General features: G+C 46.4%; 1 protein-coding gene and 1 long non-coding RNA gene across 2 annotated transcripts; both read left to right on the top strand.

The window, feature by feature from the left end:
• The first annotated feature begins 195 nt into the window (after window positions 1-195).
• PTPN11 (protein tyrosine phosphatase non-receptor type 11) lies at window positions 196-23,795 on the top strand. Its single transcript, XM_064393079.1, has 16 exons — window positions 196-363; window positions 4,377-4,499; window positions 5,454-5,648; window positions 6,679-6,871; window positions 7,926-8,042; window positions 8,506-8,619; window positions 11,229-11,325; window positions 11,816-11,895; window positions 11,994-12,152; window positions 14,950-15,081; window positions 16,132-16,286; window positions 16,843-16,910; window positions 17,041-17,192; window positions 19,633-19,745; window positions 19,971-20,072; window positions 20,392-23,795. Exons 1-15 carry the CDS (start codon window positions 350-352, stop codon window positions 20,038-20,040), a joined length of 1,782 nt encoding a protein of 593 aa, XP_064249149.1. The 5' UTR covers window positions 196-349; the 3' UTR covers window positions 20,041-20,072; window positions 20,392-23,795.
• Window positions 17,203-19,542, top strand: LOC135282884 (uncharacterized). The gene is made up of 2 exons (XR_010348879.1): window positions 17,203-17,383; window positions 17,433-19,542. It is a non-coding gene; the product is annotated as an uncharacterized LOC135282884 (long non-coding RNA).
• Window positions 23,796-24,286: the final 491 nt, after the last annotated feature.

The following is a 24,286-nucleotide window of genomic DNA, read 5'->3' as shown; positions in this document are numbered from 1 at the left end:
GGCGAGCGGCCCCGCCGCGCCGCCGCCGCTTAGCCCGCGTCCGCCCGGGGCTCGGCCGGCCGCGCGCCCTGCCCCGAGCGCGGGCGAGGCTGCGGTGCCGCCGCGCTCCGGTGCCGGGGGTCCCGCGGCCCCCCGGGCGGAGCGGCGGCGCGGGGCGGGGCGCGGCGCGGGGCGATGACGGCGCGGGCGGTGACGCGGGGCGGGCCGCGCCGCGCTCGCGGGCCCGAGGCCGCCGTTGTTCGCGCTCCCCGCAGCGCCCGAAGGCCGCGGCCCCGCCGGGACCCCCATGTGAGCGGCGGGCGGCGCGGGGGGGCTGGCGCACCGCGACCCGCCGGGGCCACGGGGGAAGATGACATCGCGGAGGTGAGGCGGGAGCGGCGGCGGGGAGGGCGGCGGGCAGGGGCCGCGGCTGCTGGGGCGCCTCCGCTGCCGGCGGTGCGGGGCCGGGGCTGCTCCCTGAGGGCGGGCTGGAGCCCCGGCAGCGCCCACCGCGCCCGCTCCCGGGGCATGTCCCCGCTCCCGGATCCCTGTCCCCGCTCCCGGAGCCCTGTCCCCGCTCCCGGAGCCCTGTCCCCGCTCCCGGAGCCCTGTCCCCGCTCCCGGAGCCCGCTCCTGCCCGTTCCCGGGGGAGCCTCCCGGGGCTGGCTGCCTCGGGTGGATTCGAGTCTCTCGCATCCACCGGGAGCTGCCCCGGTGCCCCCGGTTTGGGGGGTTCAGTGCGTGTCCCCATGGAGCCGAGGGAGGAATTGTTCCCGAAGGCCAGCAGCGCTGATTTACCGAGCCTACAACACGGCCCGGCTGCAAAAGGAGCCTTCCTGAGCTCCCACCTGCGTTCTTAATCAGTTACCAGCCTTCACTCTCGTTTCAAGCCCTTGTGGCGCTGCCAAAGCACGACGACAAACAGCCGAACCCATTTCTTTGTTGTAGCTTCTCACCGTCCTTGATGTTTGTCTGATACCCAGTGTCCTTTTGGGCTCAGAGATTTGGGTGAGCGTTAGGCTTCAGGGGAATTATTGCCATAGAAAATGCTATAAATGTATTTATCCTTTTAAGCAGACCTATTCTGAGATTCCCAGAGTGGTTTGGGAATTCCACCCCCTTCCACACCTTCCACTATCCCAGGTTGCTCCAAGCCCCAGCCTGACCTTGGACTCTTCCAGGGATGGGGCAGCTACAATTTCAGTTTATTCACCTCTAGAAGTAATACCTGTTAAATTATAATTTCTCCAAGGTTGTCCTCTCTTTTCTCCTCAAGATGGTGAATTGGTTTCAATCCATGGCCATTTCTAGTAGGATCTGGGGTTTTTTGACCTGTATGGAGGTTCTTTATGTTGTGATCTCTGGGTGTCCCTGCTCACGCTGGGAACAAGGCCACAAGTTACCTTTTGGCAACACCGTGAGCTTCCTCCTTGCCAGAACAATCCTGTTACTTGTGAGGGAGACTGAAAAAAGCTGGGAAATATCAACTGATGAGCCTATAAATAGGAGTAATTAAAGTACCCGTCAGCACATCCCCGGTGCTGTGGCTGTGACAGCTGAGACAGAACTGATTTCATCTCTCCTTTGCTCTTGCAAAGGTGATTGAAAAACCCAATCACTGCATGGAAAATTGTATTGATTTATTCCTTTGGGTTTGGTAAGAGAGAAATGTGCTGGCTTGGGGAGCACAGATCCTGCTGGACCATGATAGCAAAAAAGGGATAATTGTGGGAAGGGTGGATTTTCCACCATGGGTTTTTTGTTTTTTTTTTTTTCATCAGAAGGTTCCTTGCTTTGCTGATACCCCCTTGGTTCTGAGCCCCTTTTATAAACGAACCCCTGCTGCTTCACTGCTTCCTTTCTTACCAACATTTCCACCTTGCTGTGAGCTAATTATGGGCTGGCCGTGGTGTATTCCAAGCCCCTGGGTGGGAATTGCTGCGGGAGGGATGGTGAGGAGCCGCTCGGACGAGGGCGTGGGCTTGGGTGACTTCTGGGATTGCATTCACTGCCCTTGGCCGGGCCAGCTCTGCACCTGCTGCCAGGGACATGGGCAGGGAAAAGAGGATAAAAAGCCCAAAATGCATTCCATCCCTATAAAAGGAAGCGTGAGAGCAGGTCCTGGCTCAGGGGGTGTCACTGGTGAGCGCTGGCCCTTGGCTGTCCCCTCCCAGCCTGGAAGGGCTGCAGCAAAGGTTGGGAGCACAGGGGATGGCAGCACTTCAAGGAGGATCCTCCCGGAACCGCTGGCAGGGATCACTGACACCCCCATTCTGCTATTTGGGGTGCCTGACAAATGCAGCTTCCTACTCAAAGCCAAAAATACGGAGCTGAGGGAGCAGGAGGGCAAGGTGCCAGCAGAGCCAGAGTTACATAAAGTGCCAGAAACCCTCCCAGGTGTAGCTTGGCTTTGCTGCACTTGGCTCTTGGCATCTCTGTGTGGATGTGGGAGAGAGATTTTGGGGGTTTGAACCATTTACTGTGTGTTTAACCTCTCCTTTAAATGCTGGTTAAATAGCAGGTTATTTGTAGTTACCTCTGTACATAAATTATTAGTTTTCTTTTGCTGTAACAGCTCATGTATAGCTACTTCCTTAAAGTTCACAGTGGGATACAGAAGATATTCCTTTGGTTGAAGTTTATGGAATGTCAATATAATAAATCTGGAGAAGCAATCCCAGTAATTTCTCCTCTGCCTGTTTAGACATTTTTTGCTATAAACTCCAAAATTTACCAAGGTTTCTCTTGAATCCTGTGCATATTTAAAAAGCTTGCAAACTGTTCAAATTACTACTGCACATTTTTTGTTTTGCTTGGTTTTTTACTTTTGTTTTTGTTTTCTCCAAATGGAAGTAAAATTTTGGGAGTGGAAACATGGCAAATATATGATTACCTTCTCCAGGCAACCTGTTGTGGGCTAAAATAAGTTATTTAATGTTCAGTTCATCCCAGGTACTGATGATTGTGCAGTATCTTTTTTGAGAACTTTCCTTGATCTCTCAATAATCATTAGATAAACATTATTCATTAATTCATTCCCATTTGCTGTGATAATCTGGAAGTATTTTTGAATCATTTTTTCCATGTCCTGTGCATAAATTTGATATTTTCTGTGTTGTTCTTCAGTGAAAGATGGGGACTATTCACTAGATTTTCGTGGTGCAAGTAGAATATTATTAACTATGGGAAAAAAACATTCACAAGAAGATTCACACAATTTACTTCTGAAATGGATCCTAATTCCCATTTGAATGACTTGCTAGAGATTTGGATTTTCTAGAATTCTAAAAAACATTTCTGAAGAGAATGCTCTGGAGTAGGCTTTGGTGGGAATATTGGCAACTTTTGAGTGGAGAAGGAATTGCTGCAACAATTGAAATAATAACCCTAAATTTAGACCTGTGCTCTCATATTTTGCTGATTGAGCAATTTAGCTTGAAATGCTGACTGGATCAGGAAGGATCAGGAATGCTGTTCCATTTTTCTGGATATAACACTCCTCTCTCTGTGGTGAGCCTGACTGTGGAGTTTTTTGGATATATTTTGTCGTACTTTGGAAAAACCCAGAGGTGAACAAAGAGGAGCAGGCTGGGTTCTTTCAGCACACAAGAATGAGGATTTAACTCTGAAAATTAAAGCTGATTTTTAATTGCCAAGTGCAAAGGTGACAGAGAAAAATCCTCACCAAGCCCTTTCTTGCAGAACTCCTTCAGGGCTGCAATAAAAATGGGTGAATTCCAGATAAGAGCAGAGGCAGTGGTGACACCGAGTGGCTCCAAATAAGTCTCCAAAGTCAATGCCAGACGTGGGGACACGGAGCTGCTGGCCACAGCCCAGCCCCAGCTCTGCCTGGGCTCTGGGATAGTCATTGAGGGCAGTTTGTGGGTGGTGAGGATCAATAGGAGATTCCTCTGGGGTTGTATTTAAACAGGACAGATCCGACCCCGGCTCCACATCCCTGGGAGGAAGAGCAGTGGGGTGTCCACGCAGGGAGTTCCTTCCTGACCCCCTCAGCTGTGCCCTAAACCATGAGGTTTTGTTCAGTTTTTTAACCTTCAAAATGTTGTCAAGTGTCACTTTGGATGTTTTGTTTTATTTTTAGGTATTTTTCCTGTTTGTCTTTCGCTTTCTTTGTGTGCTGTGTTTTGCTGGAGTAAGGAAATACCACTTCTGGTCTGTGTTTATGTTGTGTACCTTTGATATCATTTTAATCCAGGCAGTCAGAGTGGGGATAAGTGTAATTCTTATGTTTACAAAAAGTTGCAATATGAAACTAATAATGAACTATTATTTTAGGTGCACAACTCAGTTTGGAAGCTGTCGCATTGCTCTGCGTGAGTTAACTCTGAAAACCTGCTGTTTATTTATTAACATTCTTTATTTTTAACCTCTTGTAGATGGTTTCATCCAAATATCACTGGGGTGGAGGCAGAAAACCTGCTGTTAACAAGAGGAGTCGATGGCAGCTTCTTGGCACGGCCCAGCAAAAGTAACCCAGGAGACTTCACACTCTCTGTTAGGTGAGTTTGGCTCTTCCCAGTCTTGCCCCAGGTTGGTAATGATCTTAATTTGCTGCTGTCCTGTGGAGAAATAGTGGGTGAGCTCCTTGAAAGAGGTGAAAGAATGCTCTGGTCACTTTTTAGTGTTGTTCACTTTTCCCTCTTCTTTTTCTCCCATTTTCCATGGAGAGCTTCTCAAATACTTTTACCCAGCTCTAGATTGGAGGGGAGTGAATTCTGATTTTACAGCAGGACAAAAATGCTCAGGGGAAACAGAAATAGGTTGATAATAACATTGCTTTAGCCCTTTACAAATCCATTTGATAACCAACTGGAAGGAGCAGAGGTGCTGGGAATTAGGGGTCCAGCAGGAAATCCAGACTCTCCTTGCACAGGAAAAGTCAGCAAGTTTTTAAGGGCAACTGTGGCTTTTTCAGCTTCCAAAATAGGCCTTCTGTGACAGTTGTCCCCTGACACTGCGTGGTAGGGATGGGGAAAAGACAGCAAGAGGAAGTAGATAAAGGAAAAGGGAAAAGTGGGATTGGTGATAAGGGTTGTGCTGCTTGGATACTTTGAGATAACAGGCCTTGTGGCACAGGAGTGGATTCCTGCTGGGAGCTGCTCTTCCTCAATATTAGAGCCTGTGGCAGCAGGCAAAGGCAAATGTTTCCTGAGGGAGAGACCTCAGGAGCTGGTGGGAATTCTGGAGAAAGGAGCAAAGCAGCTCTGCTGGGTCTCCAGAATATTCAGCTCCTCTCACCCTCCACCCGTGTGCTCGTGTGTGGAGTTTTGTGTGGCTCTGTGGGGTTTCTGGTGGGCAGAGAAGCTCAAGCAGAGGAGCAGCTCCATGCTGGAATCGTGAATATGGATCTCTCCACGTCAGGCACCACCGCATATAAAAGTGATTGATTGATTGATTGATTGATTGATCAGCTGACTTGGGAAGGGGTTTTTTGCCTGTCTTTCAAATCTTAGACGAACTGGAGCAGTCACCCACATCAAGATCCAGAACACAGGTGACTACTATGACCTCTACGGGGGAGAGAAGTTTGCCACGCTGGCTGAGCTGGTGCAGTACTACATGGAACACCATGGGCAGCTCAAGGAAAAGAATGGAGATGTCATAGAGCTGAAATATCCCCTCAACTGTGCCGATCCCACCTCAGAAAGGTCAGAGAAGTGGTGGGACCTCAATGTCCTTGTGCTTCTTAATAAATGCTGTGTTTATCTCTCTTCACACTCAGCTTCCAGCTGGGAAAAGGGTGGCCACAACCTTGGCTTTGTTTCAGGGTTCCTTGCAAAGTAGATGAATAAATGTGGTTAAAGGTGAAGCAGTCCAAGCCTTTAACTCAGAACTTGAACTCCTCAGAACCTGTTCCCTTCAGCATTTTTCCTTGGATGGGACAGGACTGAAAAAGAGGGCATAATTCCCTTTAATTTTACTGAGAGAATGTTTAATTGGAGAAGTTCTCCTGATGTTGGTGCTGCTGCAAGGAATTCCCAGGGATGTTTCTGGGTATAAATTATTGTGCTTTTCCTAGCAGTGGGTAGAAGGTGAAGGCCATACAAATCCCCAGATTCCTCAAACTCCTGTTTTGAGGAGTGTGGTTCATAAGGAGAATTTGAGGAAATGTCAGGGGTCAGAACTAAACCAGCAGATACCTGTTTATTCCTAGAAGTGAAATGATGAGGAAAAATATTCAAACAAGTTCTCTCACTCCTCAGAATGCCTTAACAGAGCTGGGGAGGATTGATGGCTTTTTGGCCCTATTTCCTGAAGAATTGGGATTGCTGGGATTATCCTCTCCAGTTCCTAATGGGATAGAAGGGTGAGGACAAGTTTATCAGGAAAGTTTCATGAAGTAAATAAAAGAAGAATGAAGGCCTTGACTGAGGGGAAGGTTGGAGTGTAACCTGGTGTTTATTTGGATTATTGTGAAGGATCCAAATCAAAGCTTCACTGGAAGCTTGTAGGAAACTCCATGGAAGTGCTTTGAAGTGTTTCTGTCCTCACTGGTGTGCACCTGGACACTTAAAAAGCTTATTTTATTTATTATTTTTACCAACTGAGTAAAACAGCCCTAGACCTGGCTGTTGCTGAGTGAACAGAAGGATTAAATTTCATCATAAACACCCGGAGCGAGTGGATTCAGCTGGAATGCTAAGCAGGGTTTTTCTCTCTATGTCACTTCATTTCCAGGTGGTTTCACGGGCATCTCTCTGGGAGAGAAGCTGAGAAACTCTTGACAGAGAAAGGAAAACATGGCAGCTTCCTGGTGAGGGAGAGCCAGAGCCACCCTGGGGACTTTGTCCTTTCTGTGAGGACAGGGGATGACAAAGGAGAGAGCAACGATGGCAAATCCAAAGTGACACACGTCATGATCCACTGCCAGGTAGGAAAAGCAGGGAATCCACGGGCCCGGGAGCTCTGGATGCATTCCCTTTTCCCTGGGCTTGCTGCAGGCCATCCCTTTGATCAAAATGACTCCTTTGATGGTATCAAAATTCCAATCTTTTTTGGCTGACTGGCTCCTGTCAGGGCCTTCTGGCTCAAATCACACTTTGCTGTGCTCTGGGAGTCTCCTGGATGGATTCTATCAAAATAGGAGTGATTGGATAAATGGAGATCTATGCACAGATGTCTCTCTCCTGTCAGTTCAGGCAGTTACACCTGATGGATGATCAACAGTCTGTGAAAACGAGTGTTCACTCCAAGGAATGCCCTGAAATCTAAATCTTCTATTTAGCATAAGGTAGTTCTTCACTGAAATATTATTAAATTACAGTTTGGATATTTAATCCATCTCTGTGGGTTGCTATTTAAAAAATAATAATGGATTTTTTAAAAAAACATGGATTTTCTTATTTTCTTTTATTTCTATTGTGCCCAAAGGCAGTGCAATAACTAAATTATATAAAAACCCCTAAAATACAGTAACAGAAGTCGTTTGGAGGTAGAAATGGCCCACTAGGACTGTAAATGCTGAATTACCAGAACATATTTATTTTTTCAAGAAAACCTCTCTGATTTGCAGTTAGCATTTATGCCTTTAAGGATAATTTGGCATTTGCTTCCTTAAAATAGGGATGGTGCCAGGCAGTACCAGCCTTTCAGGACCCAATCACACACTTAATTTTGGAAATCAATTCAAATCCCTAATTCCTGGATTCTCATCCTGTAGCTCCAGAGCTGCCTGAACCCTGGTTCAGAGGGAATCAGCTTTCTAAAAATGCAGATAAACCGATTTTCAAGGAGATGGTAAAAAAAGGGATGTCCTGCAGCCTGTCTGTGCTATTTATTAAAGTTCTATCCTTTAGCAGAAGGATTTCAGTAGAGCCTTCTACACACAATTTTGGAGGTTATTTCTGATGCAAGGCTCAGCCTGGAAGTGCTGTGCCTGTGGTGGTGGGAAGTGCATTTATTTGGAGGAGCATTTGTCTTTTCAGGATCTCAAATACGACGTTGGTGGAGGGGAGAAGTTTGACTCTCTGACAGATCTGGTGGAACATTACAAGAAGAACCCCATGGTGGAGACTTTGGGCACTGTGTTGCAGCTCAAACAGGTGAGAAGGACAGGCCACCCCTGAGCTTTGCCACCTCCAGGGTATTTTTTTTTTCTGAGGCAAAAAATGAGGAGTTAAACTTCATGAAATGGATGAAAAAGTCATTTCAATGGGAGCAATTTTTGTTCGGCTTGTGAAGAGATAAAGTGTTGTCTCTGATGTGAAGAATTTCCTGGTGTCATCCTGGTCTGTAGGAGTTGCAGGGCATGTCCAGAAATGAGACAATTTAATGCATTAAATAATTAAATTAATAATTAAATAAAAACTGTGACAGTTTAAAAGCAGCTGTTCACCATCCCTTTCCTCACTGCCCTTTGCTTGAATTCCAAAACTCTGATATCCAAAACAATGCCTGGATCCTAAAATTCCCATTAAAACATCCCTGTCTCAGTGGATTTGTGTTTGAGTTGTCTCTCCATGGTTGTTTTTGCTGACCCTGTGCTGTCTGGGGTCTGTCCCCCAGCCCCTGAACACCACCCGCATCAACGCCGCCGAGATCGAGAGCCGAGTCAGGGAGCTCAGCAAGCTGGCAGAGACCACGGATAAAGTCAAGCAGGGCTTCTGGGAAGAGTTTGAGGTAATTCCTTACATTCCTAGGAACGTTTCCTCCAGTGTTTCCTCCAGTGCTCACTGTCACGCTGCCAAAGTCACGCTGGGTTCTGCCTTCCTGGTGTTTCCTCCTCTCCGTCACCTCGGATCCCTGGTTTTGCTCCCATCTCCAGGGCTTTGCCAGCTCCACTCTTGTGGCTTGAAACGTTTGCCTTTTTTCCTTGATTCTCAGAGTGCTTTTTATCCAGGATATCCTCCTGGATGTCCTTCCCACCATGAGGGAGCCTCCTGTGTTGTCCCACCAGGACAATCCTCCCAATTCCTTCTGCTGTTTGGGAGGTTGGGAACCATTTCTTTAGGGACACTTCCATTTCTCAGTCCATCCATTGCACTTGTCCTTGGGGCTTTTTGATGCTTGTTTCTGAGGATCTTAAAGCCATTGGGAAGTGGTAGAAAGCTCTGGGATGAAACAGCATGGATTATATGTATTTTCCTTGGACTTCTGGAGGTTTATTTTTTGTTTCTTTTGGTGTTCATTTCTCTCTGCAGGCAAAATCTTTCTTTCAGAAAGAGTGTGTAGGGACAGGACAGGGGGAATGACTTCAAACTAGAGGGAGTTTAGATGGGATATTGGGAAGAAATCCTTCCAGAATTTGGAAGAAACTCTTCCCAGAGAAGCTGTGGGTGCCCCATCCCTGGAAGTGTTAAAAACCAGATTGGCTGGGGCTTGGAGCAACCTGGGATAGTGGAATGATTTGGGTTGTGAGGGACCTTAAATCCCATCCTACCCTCCCCTCTGCCATGGCCAGGGACACCTTCCACTATTCCAGGCTGCTCCAAGCCCCCTCCAGCCTGGTCTGGAGCACTCCATGCTGGATATAATGGGCTGGTTTATACCTCACACACACATAACCACCAGTGGAGTCTGGAATTCCACCAGCAGATGGCAACAGGAAACTGGGAAGTGCTCAGGGAGCTCCAGACTGGCTGCTTTGAGAAACTTCCTGAATAGTGATGGATTTGCAAAGTGACCATCCTTGGAGAAACCCTCTTTGATGAGAACTATCCATTAGCTAATTGTACTGTCCAGTGTGCTCTGATTATTGCCAGGAGAAGGAAAATTAATCCACGAAAAGTGAAGGAATTAGCACAGAGGGGTGTGAGGGGAATATCAGATGGTGAGGTGATGGCATTGGGAAATGATAAAATGAGGATTAAGCTTTCTCCTTTATATTTCCAGAGAGAGGGGCAGTCCTTGATCCAGGGCTGCTGAATGGTCACAATGGCCAGAATTCCATCTGGAGAGGGAAGGAAGCAGCAGAGGTCGTGTGTGTGGGAAGGGATTGTTGGTTTGGCAAAATACAACTGAGACATTAATTCACAGTTCTTTCCTGACCTCTGCTGCACGTTGAAGAAATTTTTCTTGGAGTGGATTTCTCAATGTGGCCTTAGAAGCAAAGTGTTTTCCTGACAGAAGGAAAAGTCTAGAAGGAAAAACAAATCAATGAAGGATTTTGCACTTCTTTTTCCCCTTTGCTGCTGTCAGTGAGGTCAGCACTAACCCTCATTTTTTTGGGAATGAAGCCCTCTCCTAGCAGTTTTAGTGCCCTCTTTTCCATTCCCCTCAGGGAAGCTCCAGCTGTCCCCCAAGGTGGCAGGAGGGGGGAGCACACTCCAGGTTGTCCATGGATCCCTGTCTGTGCTGTTCAGGAGCTGCCAGCCCAGATGGTGAATTTAAATTACTTGTCTCCAGGCAGGAACGAGCCTCTTGTCCCAGGAACCACCAGACAGGAATGCTGACAGCCCTTGTAGTGTTTTTCCTTCTGAAGAATGGTTATTTCTGAGCTTAGTGCTGGGATGTTGCAGTGAAGTGGAGAATATTCAGATTTATGGTTGTGTTGTTCCAGCTCTGAATGGGCTTGTTGGGAGTCGCTGCTGCTCGTGGATCTCTCCTCAGGGATGCTCCAAGCAATGATAATTAACTCTAGGAAGGAAGATGTGGTTTCCACACACATTTAATTGCTCCAGTTCTTTGACTTGCTGGGAGAGTTTAGCTCTCAGTCCTTTTGCCTGGAATTCCACAGGCAATGCTTTGGGGGCTGTTTCCTGCCCTTTGTCACAAGCTTGAAACTTTGCATCTCTTCCATTTCTTTTCTTTCCCTGGCTTTAGGATCAGCCTAATTATCCAAGGTCATTAAGTGAGGGAGTATCAGACTGAGATAGGAGTGAGCAAAAGTGCCAGTTAAATAACAGCAAGAATCTGGAGGGTGGGAATGATGAGGGGAGCAGCTTCCAAAACTTGAGTGTTCCTTTTAGTGGGCCAGAAGTGCTTTGGGGATGAAAACTTGGAGCAAAGCATGGGGATCCTGGTGCCTCCAGCTCCAGGGAGCTTTGGGAGTGGGGAGATTTGCCATGAACAGCCTGGCTGTGCAAGTATTGAATTGCTGCTGTCCCTGGGACATTGTGTTCCAGAAATCCCCACTCCAGCTTGTTCCTTCACTGGGATCATTTATGGATAACCTATTTGTAGTCACCTAAAGCCCCTCTTCTCCATTTCTCTGGGAGAAGGGATTGCTGTGAGCATGGGCCAGTCCATCCTGGTTTTTTTGAGCCCCCCTGTGTGTGCTTTCCCCTCAGACCTTGCAGCAGCAGGAATGCAAACTCCTCTACAGCCGTAAGGAAGGGCAGCGCCAGGAAAACAAGAACAAAAATAGATACAAAAACATTTTACCCTGTAAGTATCGACCCTTCGTTGCCATTTAATGTTACTCTGGTTTGTTTGCCTCATTAATACAGGGTTAATTAAATACCACTGGCCTTTGGCTTCTCTTTAATGATAATTTCCCCTCTTATCAGGATTATCCCGTGATTTCCAGTTTGGGTTCACACATTTGTACTTTGTAGATATTTGTAATATTGGCTTTTATCTTCATTTAAAAGCCTCATAGCCCTCAACTCAACAGTCTGGAATACTTAAATTTAAGAGGATTAATTTGGGGGACAGAACTGCAACATGCAAATCCCAAGGCTTTGCCTTGACTTGGTGTTTGAGTGTCCCTGAATTCCCAGGACATGGACACGTTTTGGTCCAGCTGGTCACAGCCACTTGTTTAAAGGAAGCAAAACAAACAATTTGGAATATTCTGATCACTGATTTACTAAGTTTGATAATGTGGTCACAGCTGTGGAATGCAAGTGCTTGACATCCATGTGTATTTTTGCAGTTGATCACACCAGAGTTGTTCTCCACGATGGTGATCCCAATGAACCTGTTTCAGACTATATCAATGCTAATATTATTATGGTGAGTGCATTCCCACCTCCTCTTCCCTAAATCCAAGGGAATCTTGGATTCCCTTGTCACACACAATTTGTTGAATTGCTGATTTTTTCCCCCTCTAGCCTGAGTTTGAAACCAAGTGCAACAACTCAAAGCCAAAAAAAAGTTACATTGCTACCCAAGGCTGCCTGCAGAACACGGTGAATGATTTCTGGAGGATGGTGTTCCAGGAGAATTCCCGAGTTATTGTCATGACCACGAAAGAAGTGGAAAGAGGAAAGGTAAAACCAGGCTCCAGCTGGCTTTGGGAAAGGCCCTGACATTTGAGTACAAGTAGGAGCTGAACTGACAGGGATAAATTGATTTATGGCTGGAATCTGGTGTGGGGCAGGATTCCCTGGAGCTCTGGAAGGTGCTGAGTGTCCTTTCTTGTTGGTGCCTGTGGGAATTGGGGATAGATTCCTGACACATCAAACCTTCCTTTCTTAAGGTTTACCTGCTGAAATTTTAGCTGCTGGATGTGAATATTTCAAACTTAGGGAAGGAGGCACTGGGATGGGAGATGTGGCCAAGCAGAGTTCTGGGTGCTGGAAGGGAAAAATTCCCTGCTCCTGCAGCAGAAGTCTTGGCATTTATTTTATCTCATCAATCCTGGATGGAGTTCCCTAAAAAAGCAGAATTATGGGATTTTATTATTACAAAACTGAACACAGAGGTGTTGCTTCTTAGCTGGGAAGTGCCCTGGCAGGATTTAATGCTCTCAGAGAGGAATTTTCCCTTCAATGGTGTATCCCGAAAATCTCCCCTTACCTTTGGAGTACAGGAATCTTGTCTTGCTCCCTGGCCTCTGGCAAACCTGGGGATATTTTAGTTTGTTTCTGGTTTCTAATGATACAAGGCAGGAAAGAATGGGAATAGTTGAACATTGATATCCTGGCAGCAGCCACACACAGCCTCCTGGGGATTGTAAGGATTTATCTTTGGGATTTGTTGTTTCTGATCTTTTTTCTGTTTCATACACACTGTCTCTTCCCTCTCCTTTTCTTTTAAAGTTTCTCTGCTTCTTCCACACACTATTATCCACGTTTTTACCTTTTTTCCATATCCTCATTGTCTGTTTCTGAATAGAAAGCTGTTGCCTTTTTAGGGGAGCATCACTTGTGGAAAAAAATCAAATTAAGATCTGAGGTTTTTCTGTGGGTGACTGATGACTGCAGGGGTTCCTCATCCCCAGAAACTTTGTGTGTGTGAACTGAAGACAAATAACAGAAAGTTTTACAGGATTCTCTCCCTAATTAAGGTGACAAAGCTGCCAGTGGTGCTGTTTGTTGGAGCCATTAGACTTTGTCTTGTGTATTTTTTTTAGTCTTTGACTTTGCCTTGTGGATCTTTTTTTCGTCTTTGCAAAGTTCTGCCACTTCATCACCCTGATAAAGGGACAGGATTTGTGTTTCCTTCCTGAGACTTCACTGAAGGAGGGAGAAGCTCCCCTTCCCAGTTATAATGTTTGTTTTGGAAGAGGAGAAATAAATTATGGAGTTGTTTTGGCAGAGTTGACTTGAATACACCTTTCTTCCTTCAGGTTATTTATGATTTTTTTAAGAACCTCCTGAATGGCCTCTGCTGCTCTGCAGTTGCTCCATTTTTCTTCCCAAAGTTTGCTCAGCCTTTTTGCTGCAAAAACCACTTTAATTCATCAGTGCTGCATTGCTTCTTCTTTCTGTACCCTTGATTGTTTTGTGATGCCTATTTCACTTCTTACAGAATTGCAAATACCAGTCCTGATAGCAAATCAAAGCTTTTTTATCTTGGGCCAAGCTGTTTGCAGGAAGAGAGAGCCCTTTGCAGCAGAGCTGCCTCCATAGCCTGAGGAAGGGAGGAACTGTGGAACATCCCAGCCCTGCATCAAGTCCTGGATGTGCTTTAAAGTGCAGAAGCAGCAAATCCTCAGAAATTGAGGGAGTTTTGGGGTTTTGGAGGCAGTTCAGCAATCCTTCCAGCAGAGTAAAGCCTCTTTTAATGTCACGTTGCTGTTCAGACTTGCTCTACCAACTGCTCAGACCTCTGCATTGAAAACTGCAAGTTATTTCTGTTGGCACCCCCCAAAATCAGTGTATTTGCTTCAGTTTCAGAGTATTTGCTTCAGTTTCTCCTCTTGTGACAGGGAAAGAAGAGCAAAAATAGCAGAAAAGCATCTTGTTGCCTACGTGGGCATGTGTTCAGCCATCTTCCTCTGCCTTGGGCTGGCAGGAGGAGCTTCCCTGTGCCATGGTTTTTCCTGGATGTTCAGAATAACTGCAAATAGACCCTCTTGCTCTGTAGGACTTGGTGTTTGGTCTGTGTTTGCTCTTGCTGGAAGCTGCTCCTGCAGGAATTTCTGTTTGATGCTGCATCCCAGGAGTTGCTCGTTCCTGACCTCTCCAAATCCAAGTGCTGATAGGTGAATCCATTCCTCAGTGATGGAATTTATCCCTGGGCATAGATAATCCTGATGGAGCAGCAGCACACCAAAAACTCTGCGTTTTAGAAGCTACAGACCATGAACTGCTCCCTTTGCAGGAGCCTGAACCCTCTTTGGTGATGGAACCAGAGCTGTGTCAGCCCTTCCTGCTGCAAGCCATGGAAGTGAAAATATCCAAGTTTTATTTCCACTGGGAATTATTTATACCTTTGACCTTTACTTCTTTTGCAGCCTGTAGGCTTTGGGATGTGGGACTGAATTCTGATGGAATTCTGTGTTTTGAGACCTGTGTCTGGGGGTACAAAAAGCATGATTTTAATCTCCAGGTTTTGAAAATATAGAGGCACAAAACATCCCAAAATGTGCTAAGAGGAGAGGTGGCCTGTACCTGTCTGAAATTATCCAATGGTTGTTATGGAGAGAAGAAACTTCCCATTCAAATTATCTTTACCTCATCAGCTGATTGTCCTCTGTGGACTCTGAAATAAAAGCTTCAGGGTTTAATTAACCAGTTTGCAAACCAGCCTTTTTTTCCTGCCTGATTTTTCCTTTTCTTTTTGTTGTTTTGTTTTTTGTTGTTGTTTGGTTTTTTTTTAATATAATTTGAAATCTTGCAGAGTAAGTGTGTCAAGTACTGGCCAGATGAATATTCCCTGAAGGAGTACGGGGTGATGCGTGTCCGGAACGTGAAGGAGAGTGCAGCACACGATTACACCCTGAGGGAGCTGAAACTTTCCAAAGTTGGCCAGGTGAGTACAAGAGGAACTCTGTCCTTTTAGCTCGGCTCGTGGATCACCAAAGGAAAAATGTTAGGATTAGCCCATTTCTCTGGAATCAATAAAAGCACTCGGAGATGAGGAAATGGAGCCCTGCCTTTCTTTGAAGCTCCACGTTCAGTTCCATCCATCTTTCTCTTTGCCCTTGGGATAATTGAAGATTCTCCTGCCTAAGCAGCTTTTGGCAGGAGAGGAGCTGCTGCAGAGCCTGCAGGGAATCAGGAGGAGGGGTAATGCTTTTAACTGAGGACACTTCAATCCAGCCAGGCGTTTGCTCCCTCGTGGAAATGGTTGCATTGAAAGGAAAAGTTGTGTGGGGGTTTAGGGTGTGGAAAATTCACTTAAGGGAAGGGATAAAAAAGGTGAGAAAACAGTGTGGAAATGGCACTTCCTGTTAAGGAACAGTTTGGGTCAGGGAGGAGAAGCAAACCAGGGGAATTGGGGATAGATTCCTGTCACATCAAACCTCCCTTTCTTAAGGTTTACCTGCTGAAATTTTAGCTGCTGGATGTGAATATTTCAAACTCAGGGAAGGAGGCACTGGGATGGGAAATGTGGCCAAGCAGAGTTCTGGGTGCTTGAAGGGAAAAATTCCCTGCTCCTGCAGCAGAAGTCTTGGCATTTATTTTACTTCATCAATCCTGGATGGAGTTCCCTAAAAAAGCAGAATTATGGGATTTTATTATTACAAAACTGAGCACAGAGGTGTTGCTTCTTAGCTGGGAAGTGCCCTGGCAGGATTTAATGCTCTCAGAGAGGAATTTTCCCTTCAATGGTGTATCCCAAAAATCTCCCCTTACCTTTGGAGTACAGGAATCTTGTCTTGCTCCCTGGCCTCTGGGATGTTTTACTTTGGGGGATTTTAGTGACTGATGTGCCAGGCCAGGGAAAGCCCCGACTTGTTCCCTCCTTTGGGATTTGTGGAGCTGTGGGTGCTGTGCTCAGGTTGGGCTTGGGGGGCTGAGCTGTGCCCCGTGAGGAGCTGGGTGTTGAGCAGCAGGCTCTGTGTGCCTGGTGCTGCAGGGGAACACGGAGAGGACGGTGTGGCAGTACCACTTCAGGACCTGGCCCGACCACGGCGTCCCCAGCGACCCCGGCGGCGTCCTGGACTTCCTGGAGGAGGTGCACCACAAGCAGGAGAGCATCCCTGATGCAGGACCTGTCGTGGTCCACTGCAGGTGAGGCTCCTGCCACTCCTCCTTCTGGCCTAGGGGGCTGAGACCTTTAAAAAGAACAACTTTCCCTGGAAGTTGCTCCAAATTCCCTGTTTTCTGTCTGTACAATGTCACAGTCTGGGTGGGTGGCACAGAGAAGGGATTTCAGAGTGGGAACCTTTGGATAAATGAAAATTTTTGCTGTTGGGTGAGAAGATGGGACCTGGCTGGAGCATTCCAAGTGCGGGATCATGGGAATTCTGGCATCTCGTCCCACCTGTGAGCGCTCTGTCCTTTTTGGGTGTTCTCACCTTGTAAATGAGATGCTTTTTAGGCAAGGAAATGTTAGATCTGACTTACAGTTTTTTTTTTTCTGATTCAGGGGTGTTTATAAACACTGAGGGACAGAAGTGCTGATTTCTGTGCCTTCCCTGAGGTCTGGTTTGACTCTGGCTGTATTTTAGAAGCCCCTGGCTATAATTTGGAAGCCTCCTGATGCCAGAATTCCTTTGGCTGGGGTTTTGCTGTGCATTCCGAAAGAGCAAAACAATGAAATTCCCTTTTTTCCCCCTTCTTCCAGTGCTGGGATTGGTCGAACAGGAACTTTCATTGTCATTGACATCCTCATCGACATCATCCGAGAGAAAGGTACCTTTAACCCTTTGATTTCCCTGCCTGCTCACGGATCCACCCCAGCAGTGCTGCTGGAGGATTCAGGCGAGCTCCACCCTCACCGTGGCTCTTTCCCTGCTCTTCCCAATGCCCTGGATGTCCCCAGGGGTGGACTGTGACATCGATGTCCCCAAGACCATCCAGATGGTGAGGTCCCAGCGCTCAGGGATGGTGCAGACAGAGGCCCAGTACAGGTTCATTTACATGGCAGTGCAGCACTACATCGAGACCCTCCAGCGCAGGATCGAGGAGGAGCAGGTGGGTCCAGCCCAGGCATCCAGCAGGAACGTGGCAGGGTTCCTGCAGGGAGCAGCAGTGCTGGGGGTTTGTGAGGGGATTGTGTTGTGGGAAGGCTGGGGCTGAAGGTGTGGACTGTCTCCTGTATTTCAGTTCATTGTGCTTAAGAATTAATTAAATTGTTAGGTGGAATCCTCTCCTTAAAATATCAGGTGGAATCTTCTCCTTAAATTTGGTGGTATCCTCTCCTTAAAATATCAGGTGGAATCTTCTCCTTAAATTTGGTGGTATCCTCTCCTTTAATTATTAGGTGGAATCCTCTCATTAAATTATCAAGTGAAATCTTCTTAAAACATTGTGTGGAATCCTCTCCTTAAATTGTCAAGTGGAATCCTCTGCTGAAATTAGGTGGAATCCTCTGCTTAAATTAAGTGGCATCCTCTCCTTAAATTAACTGGAATCCTCTTGTTACATTATCGGGTGGAATCCTCTCCTTAAATTATTAAGTGGAATCCTCTCCTTAAATTATCAGGTGAAATCTTCTTAAAACATTGTGTGGAATCTTCTCCCTAAATTGTCAAGTGGAATCCCCTCCTTAAATTAAGTGGAATCCCCTCCTTAAATTAAGTGGAATCCCCTCCTTAAATTAAGTGGAATCCCCTCCTTAAATTAAGTGGAATCCCCTCCTTAAATTAAGTGGAATCCCCTCCTTAAATTAAGTGGAATCCCCTCCTTAAATTAAGTGGAATCCCCTCCTTAAATTTTCAAGTGGAATCCTGTCCTTCCATTATTGAGTGCAATCCTGTCCTTCCATTATTGAGTGCAATCCTGTCCTTAAATTACTACTTGAGTGGAATTTTCTCTTTAAAATATTAGGTGGAATCCTCTCCTTAATTTAAGTGGAATTCTCTCCTACCCTCCCTGTCCCCAGATCTCAAATTTCCTTCCTGTTATCAAATTTTCTGTGGAGGAAGAATAAAAGATAAGGGTCTGTTAATTAAAGCAGAACCTCGTGTTCTTTGTGTTTGAAAGAGATTTCAGAGCTTGTTCCCTGCATTCCTCAAAGGGGAAAATCAAATGCTGATCACTCCAATTCCAATTTGGGGAGTTTATTGGTAGGAAATCAGTTTATTGGAGTGGAAAATGAAAGGGTGAGCGTGGTGGTCCAACAAAAAGCACTTGCAGGAGTGTGGTGGGATCAGAAATACTTGGGAATAAGTGGTGACAGCCACAAAGACCTTCCCCTGCCCCTTCCTGTTCAGGGAATTCCCTGCACTGCAGTTCTGGGGGGTTTTACAGCAGTTTCCTGGTTTTGTGATAAAGAGCTGATGTTTTCTCCCTGTCCCTGCTGCTCCCTGCCCTGACCTCCGAGCAGCTGGGATTTGTACCTTTTACTTTCTATGCTAATTAGTCCATATTTTTACTCTTTTTAATATCTTTTTCCCTGCTGGGGACTTTCCAACCCTTACTGAGTGGTTCCTACAAAATGTCCTTGTGGTCCATCCCACAAATCCTGCCTTCCATGTGCCCACCAATCCATCTTTGTCTCCCAGACTTTGTTCAATGAATCAAATCCAGGTTTGCTCAACAAAACTTTTCCCAAGCTGTGTTCCCACAAACTGCTCAGGACAGCTTTGTCATAAATCCTGGCTAAGAGTGATTTAAGAATCACCAGAATGAGTTTCAGGAGACCATCCTGGAAAAGCTTCAATCCCAGGAATGTTCTTAATGGGAATTCAGGAGCCAGAGCTCCCCGGAGGCTCCGCCAGCCTCTGCTGTGAGATTGGGTCATCCCTCAGGACTTGTTGCAGCATTAAAAAACCCCAAATAAACCCACAACCCCTTCCCCAAACCCCAAATTCTCTGCAAAACTTCAATTCCAACCTTGTAGGTTTCAGTGTTTGCAGGCATTGTGAACGCCTGGGAACAGGAAAAATCCATCTCCCGTTTCTTTCCTGGTGTAGTTCCCTGGCAGGATCTGGAGCTGGGTGCCAGCACAATTGGCTGCAGCCTGGAGCATATGTGCAGAATCCAAATAACAGCTTGGCTGCTTTTTATATCAAACCTAATGGGCTCAGATATTATTTTATTAGAGCTCCTGCAAACAACGGTGTCGCTCCGTTGGCCCCAGCTCCGGGCTGGAAATAAGGTCAGTGGGAAGCCCACTGGCTGCTCAAGAATGAAATGGGGAGTTTTCTGCCAAGGAGATGAGGATTGAGTGCATTCAGAGGGTTGGTGTGTTCTGCTGGAGATGGTGGCATGGGGGAAAATGGGGATTTTCAGGTTTTGCCTCACCAAGAGCTGGAGCCAGGTGTGCTCAGGGATGTGCTCCCTGCAGGACTGAGCTCTCTGCTCACAGACAAACCCAAAACACCCACGGGTGGAATTGCTGCACTGTCTCAATGATTGGTTGCTTGGATTAACCCCAAACCTGGCTTTTGTTGTGTGTTTTGCTTCGCAGAAGAGCAAGAGGAAAGGTCACGAGTACACAAACATTAAATATTCGTTATCGGACCAGACGAGCGGGGATCAGAGCCCTCTCCCCCCCTGCACCCCAACCCCAACGTGTCCAGAGTAAGTCCACTCCTGCCCTCAGTTTTTCAGCTGTTCTGTCTCATCTTCAGAGACCTCAGACGAGGCTGAGTTACCCCAGAACCTGCCCTGCTGTGCTGGGCTTTCCTCTGAAAATAAATCAAGTAAAATTAATTGTCCCTGAATTATGTGGTGTGTATTATAGAATTTTTTTTTTTTTTGTCTCAAATGAGATTGGTGGGACTCTAAATCCTGATTTCATTTCAGAATGAGAGAAGATAGTGCTAGAGTATATGAAAATGTGGGGCTGATGCAGCAGCAGAAGAGTTTCAGATGAGAAGATGTTCAGAGCCTTCCAGGCCAAGGCAGGTGTGTATGGGCAGAGGAGGGGCTGTGTCCAGCCTGGCTTGGGAGAAAATGCACCCAGGAATGCCCAAAATGCTTGGAATTTATCTCCTTAGGGTGCCTGAGTTCCAAAAGCTAATTTAAATTTAATTTTAATGACCTTTATACACAATCTCACCTTTTACTGCCAAAGCACCCACACAGTTTCTAAGCCAGGGTTGAGACTTCGGGTTGAGTTTAAGCTTTATTAAGTCAAAACTGAGCACTTCTGTACAATGCCTGAATAAGAAACAGCTGCTGGGTTTTTTCCTCAATAATTCTTCATTTTTTTTTCCTTTCCCAGACATGAAAATGGTTTTTAAAAAGGTCAAGAAAGAGATGGAAGAAGCTTCACGTGAGCAGTGAACTCTGAGGGCTTGGTACCTTTTTATTTACGGTTTTAATCCTTCAGTAGGCAAAACTTCAGAGCATCTAAAGATTGTTTTTATCTCTTCTCTCCAATTTCCAATTGCTCGTTTTCCAAATAAAAGGAAATCCTTTCTACAAGGTAGACAATTACTTTGTAGAGTCAGTTTTGAATCCTGCAAACTGTTGGACTGTCATCCATTTGTTTTTTTAAATAGTATTTTGGTTTCACAGTATGGCTGTTAGTGGGGTTTTTTTTTCCTTATTTGAGCAGTTTTGGGGTTTTTGGGGGGCACTGGGTGGGGGGTGGGTGGTGGGAGAGCAATGCCATGGATAAATCCGTGACATGAAATGTAAAATACTGATGGGAACAATGTGGATTGTTGGAAAACAGTGGATCACCAGCGTGGATAGAACCAAGTGCATGATCAAATTAGTCCTGATACATTTCAAACTCAGACTGAGCTTCCTGGGGTGAGCAGTTCTTGAGATGAAGGTGCTTTTTTTGTGATAATTGGTGGCTTTGATTCCAATTGTGCTGTGTGGCTGGATGGGCTATTTTGGAGGAATTTATGCAAAGTTGCTTTTACATCAAACCAAGTTTCTTTTCCGTGATCTGTGCCCAGAATAGAAATTCCTTGTGTCCTTCAGGAGACTCAGTGACCTGGGGGTGGTTTGTGAGGACACTCTGTGGTGATTTTTTGCTCAATTAAATGAGACTGAACCAGTAGAATTCAGGTGTTAATTAAGAAGTTGCAGGATGTTAAACCCAGTGGAACCAGTAACCCAGTGCTGCTGTCAGGGAACCCTCCTGCCCTTGTGCTGGGGGAGTGGAAGCTGTGGAGGACCCCAGGATTTTTAGGGAAGGAGGGATCCCAGGATTCCTGGTGGGACAGGAGCAGCGAGGCCACACTGGGGGCACTGTCCCACCCAAGTGCCTTTGGGAGCTGCCTGGACCTTCCTGTCCCAATGCATGGAAAACCAGCTGGAACCTTTGTCAGGGAGGCAAAGCCTCTTCCAGAGACTCCCCGAGGAAGATCTGGTGAGCTTCCATGTAACTCCTTCCCCTGCTCTGTCCTGCACCAGCAGCTCCTCTTGGAGCTGTGGATGGCAGGACCAGGCCCAAGGAGTGGGGCCTGGGGTCTCCCCAGCACCTTGTCCCTGCTTTTGGGGACATTCTGGGACTTCAGGGGTGTTGAGGAGTGATTCCCATCCTCACACAGGATGCCCGAGCTCCCTGTGTCTCTGGAATGGGGTTGTTTGCCTTCCTGGTGGAATTCTGCTGGGGCCTGGAATGTAATTCCTGCAGCTTTGTGAGAGGTGAAGTGGGAGATGCCATCACCTGCTCCTCAGTGCTTTGCAAATTCCAATATTTGACCAGTTTGTTTGGGCTGAATGAAGGTGCTTCATTAATATTAAGCAGAATTTTGTTCCTTGGCCTCTTGTCCTTTTTGTCTTTTGGGGCTTTTGGGACTTGATTTTTTGGAACTCCTGTCACCAGCACACCATAAATGTGTTTGACTGTCACAGCCTTATGCTCTGGCCCTGGATCCTTGTGCCCTTCCTAGACTGGAATAGATGATGAGGAGAGAGAATTGGGGTGATTTGGTAGTGAGATTCCTGTTCTCCATCCCCTGCCAGCCTGTCCCTGTTCCCAGCTCCCTCCTGCTGAGCAGGGAGCACTTGGAAGTGTTGACATTTGCATGGAGTAATTAAATCTTTGCCTCAGACTCTGTGCAGAGTCAAATTCTGCACTTCAGAGGTTGGAGCAAGGTGGGGACACACCCAGGTGGGGTTTGGAGCTCCTCTGCCCCAAACTGGGAAATCAGGGGGGGGAAAGTCAGGAGAAAGGGGGGAAGGATCCTGAGGGAATCTCAACTCTGCACTCAGTTCATGTGAAGTGTCTTAAAAGCTGGACCTGTGCAAGCAGCAGTCAGCACAACGTGGCCTCCTGACCTGGCTCAGAGCCTCTGCAGGGTTGGATTTGGAATTGTTCTCCTTGGGAGCAGGGAGCTCCTGCTGCAGAATGTGTGGGAATCCTGGGGAGCACATGGTGGGGGAATGTCAGTGAGGGGGGAGCAGGAGCTGGAAGATTGTGACTAAAGGAATAAATTCTCCTTTCTGAGCCTCTGTTGGGTCTTGCACCTTAAAATCTGTCACCAGAGACAGAGGGTTCTGAAATTAAAGCATCTCCTGCATTAATTCCAGCAAATACCTTTGGGGTTCTGGCAGATGAAGCAACAAAGAGAAAATCCTTTGGTTCAGGGGAGATCAGTGAATGGGGTTCAGGGGTTCCCAGCTTTGGGGAATTCAGGTGGAAGCAGTGCTGGCTGAGCTTGTTCTGGAGCAGGGATGGAAGAGGGATCCCAGGCTTCTCTTGGAGAAGCCTTTGTCCCACGAGGGAAATTCCCCCCAGCTCCCAAGGCACAATGATTGATGCCAGTGTGAATTTGCTGCAGACTTCATTTACTGAATGTTTTAGAGAAACACTTTAATTTCAGCTAACTCCTGTTAGGCCTGATTGGTTCTATTAATCCTGACCAAACTTTCCTTTTTTCCTCCTAAAAGATGTGTTTGAGACACGATTAACCAGGACACAGCTAACAAAGGTATCCAACCTGTTCCTTCTTTTTTGTTGTAGGGCTGAGGAAATTTGCAGCTGGGACTAAGATGTGTTGTCAGGGTTAGATTTTCTAGCCATAACTCCATTATTTCAAATTAATTGTTCATTTCTCCCTTTTCAATAGTGAAAGGTAATGAATAATTTCAAGCCTGTTTATTTATGACATTACTGTGATTTTTTTTTTTTAATTGCAGTACTAAAGACTAATGAAAAAGGATCTTATTAGGTGGAATAGGCCTTGCATTTATTTTTTTTTCCTGCAATGTATGAAGTATTGTACCAGAGTATTAAATGAAATGTAATATTTTATTGCAAAATTTCTATCCTTTAGAAGGAATACATTTAGGATGTCATCAATTTGATGTGAATCATGTAAATGTTGAGAAATGAGCTGTTTATTCTACATCTGGTGTTTCAAAAAGATTTCACCTCTTGCCTTTTGCCCACAGTCTGTAGCCCATTTGCAGTTGTCAAAATGTGACATTAAATAATAGTTCCTGTATAGAAATAGTGGTGGTTGTCCATTGTTTTCTGGGCTGGTATTTATGGGGTTTAATTCAGTTGCAGTGGGTTTGGTTTGGTTTTTTTTAATTGCTGCCAAGCTGTGTTATCAGGAATAAACCGTATCTGTAAACAGCAGAAATTCCATTTAAAAAAAGGGAAAAAAAATAATTCAAAATAGAAAAAAAAAAGAAAATAAATAAAAATCATTTTCTTACCATGATTTGTCAGTCCCTGTGTTCTCCAGCTGCAGGCACCAAGGGTGGGACATTGGGAAGAAATTCTTCCCTGGGAGGGTGGGGTTGGAATTCCCAGAGAAGCTGTGGCTGCCCCATCCCTGGAAGAGTGCAAGGCCAGGTTGGGCAGGGCAGGGCTGGAGCACCCTGGGATGGTGGCAGGGGCTGGAGCTGGGTGATCCTTAGGCTCCCTTGCAACCCTAAGCATTCCAGGATTCTGTGCTCAGAGCTGGGTGGGGGAAGGAAGGAAGGAAGGAAGGAAGGAAGGAAGGAAGGAAGGAAGGAAGGAAGGAAGGAAGGAAGGAAGGAAGGAAGGAAGGAAGGAAGGAAGGAAGGAAGGAAGGAAGGAAGGAAGGAAGGAAGGAAGGAAGGAAGGAAGGAAGGAAGGAAGGAAGGAAGGAAGGAAGGAAGGAAGGAAGGAAGGAAGGAAGGAAGGAAGGAAGGAAGGAAGGAAGGAAGGAAGGAAGGAAGGA

This window comes from Passer domesticus, chromosome 17 (genome assembly GCF_036417665.1).
Source record: "Passer domesticus isolate bPasDom1 chromosome 17, bPasDom1.hap1, whole genome shotgun sequence".
NCBI classification, from domain to species: Eukaryota; Metazoa; Chordata; class Aves; order Passeriformes; family Passeridae; genus Passer; species Passer domesticus.
Note: the sequence above shows the minus strand (reverse complement) of the source record. Positions and strands in the feature narration are given on the sequence as shown.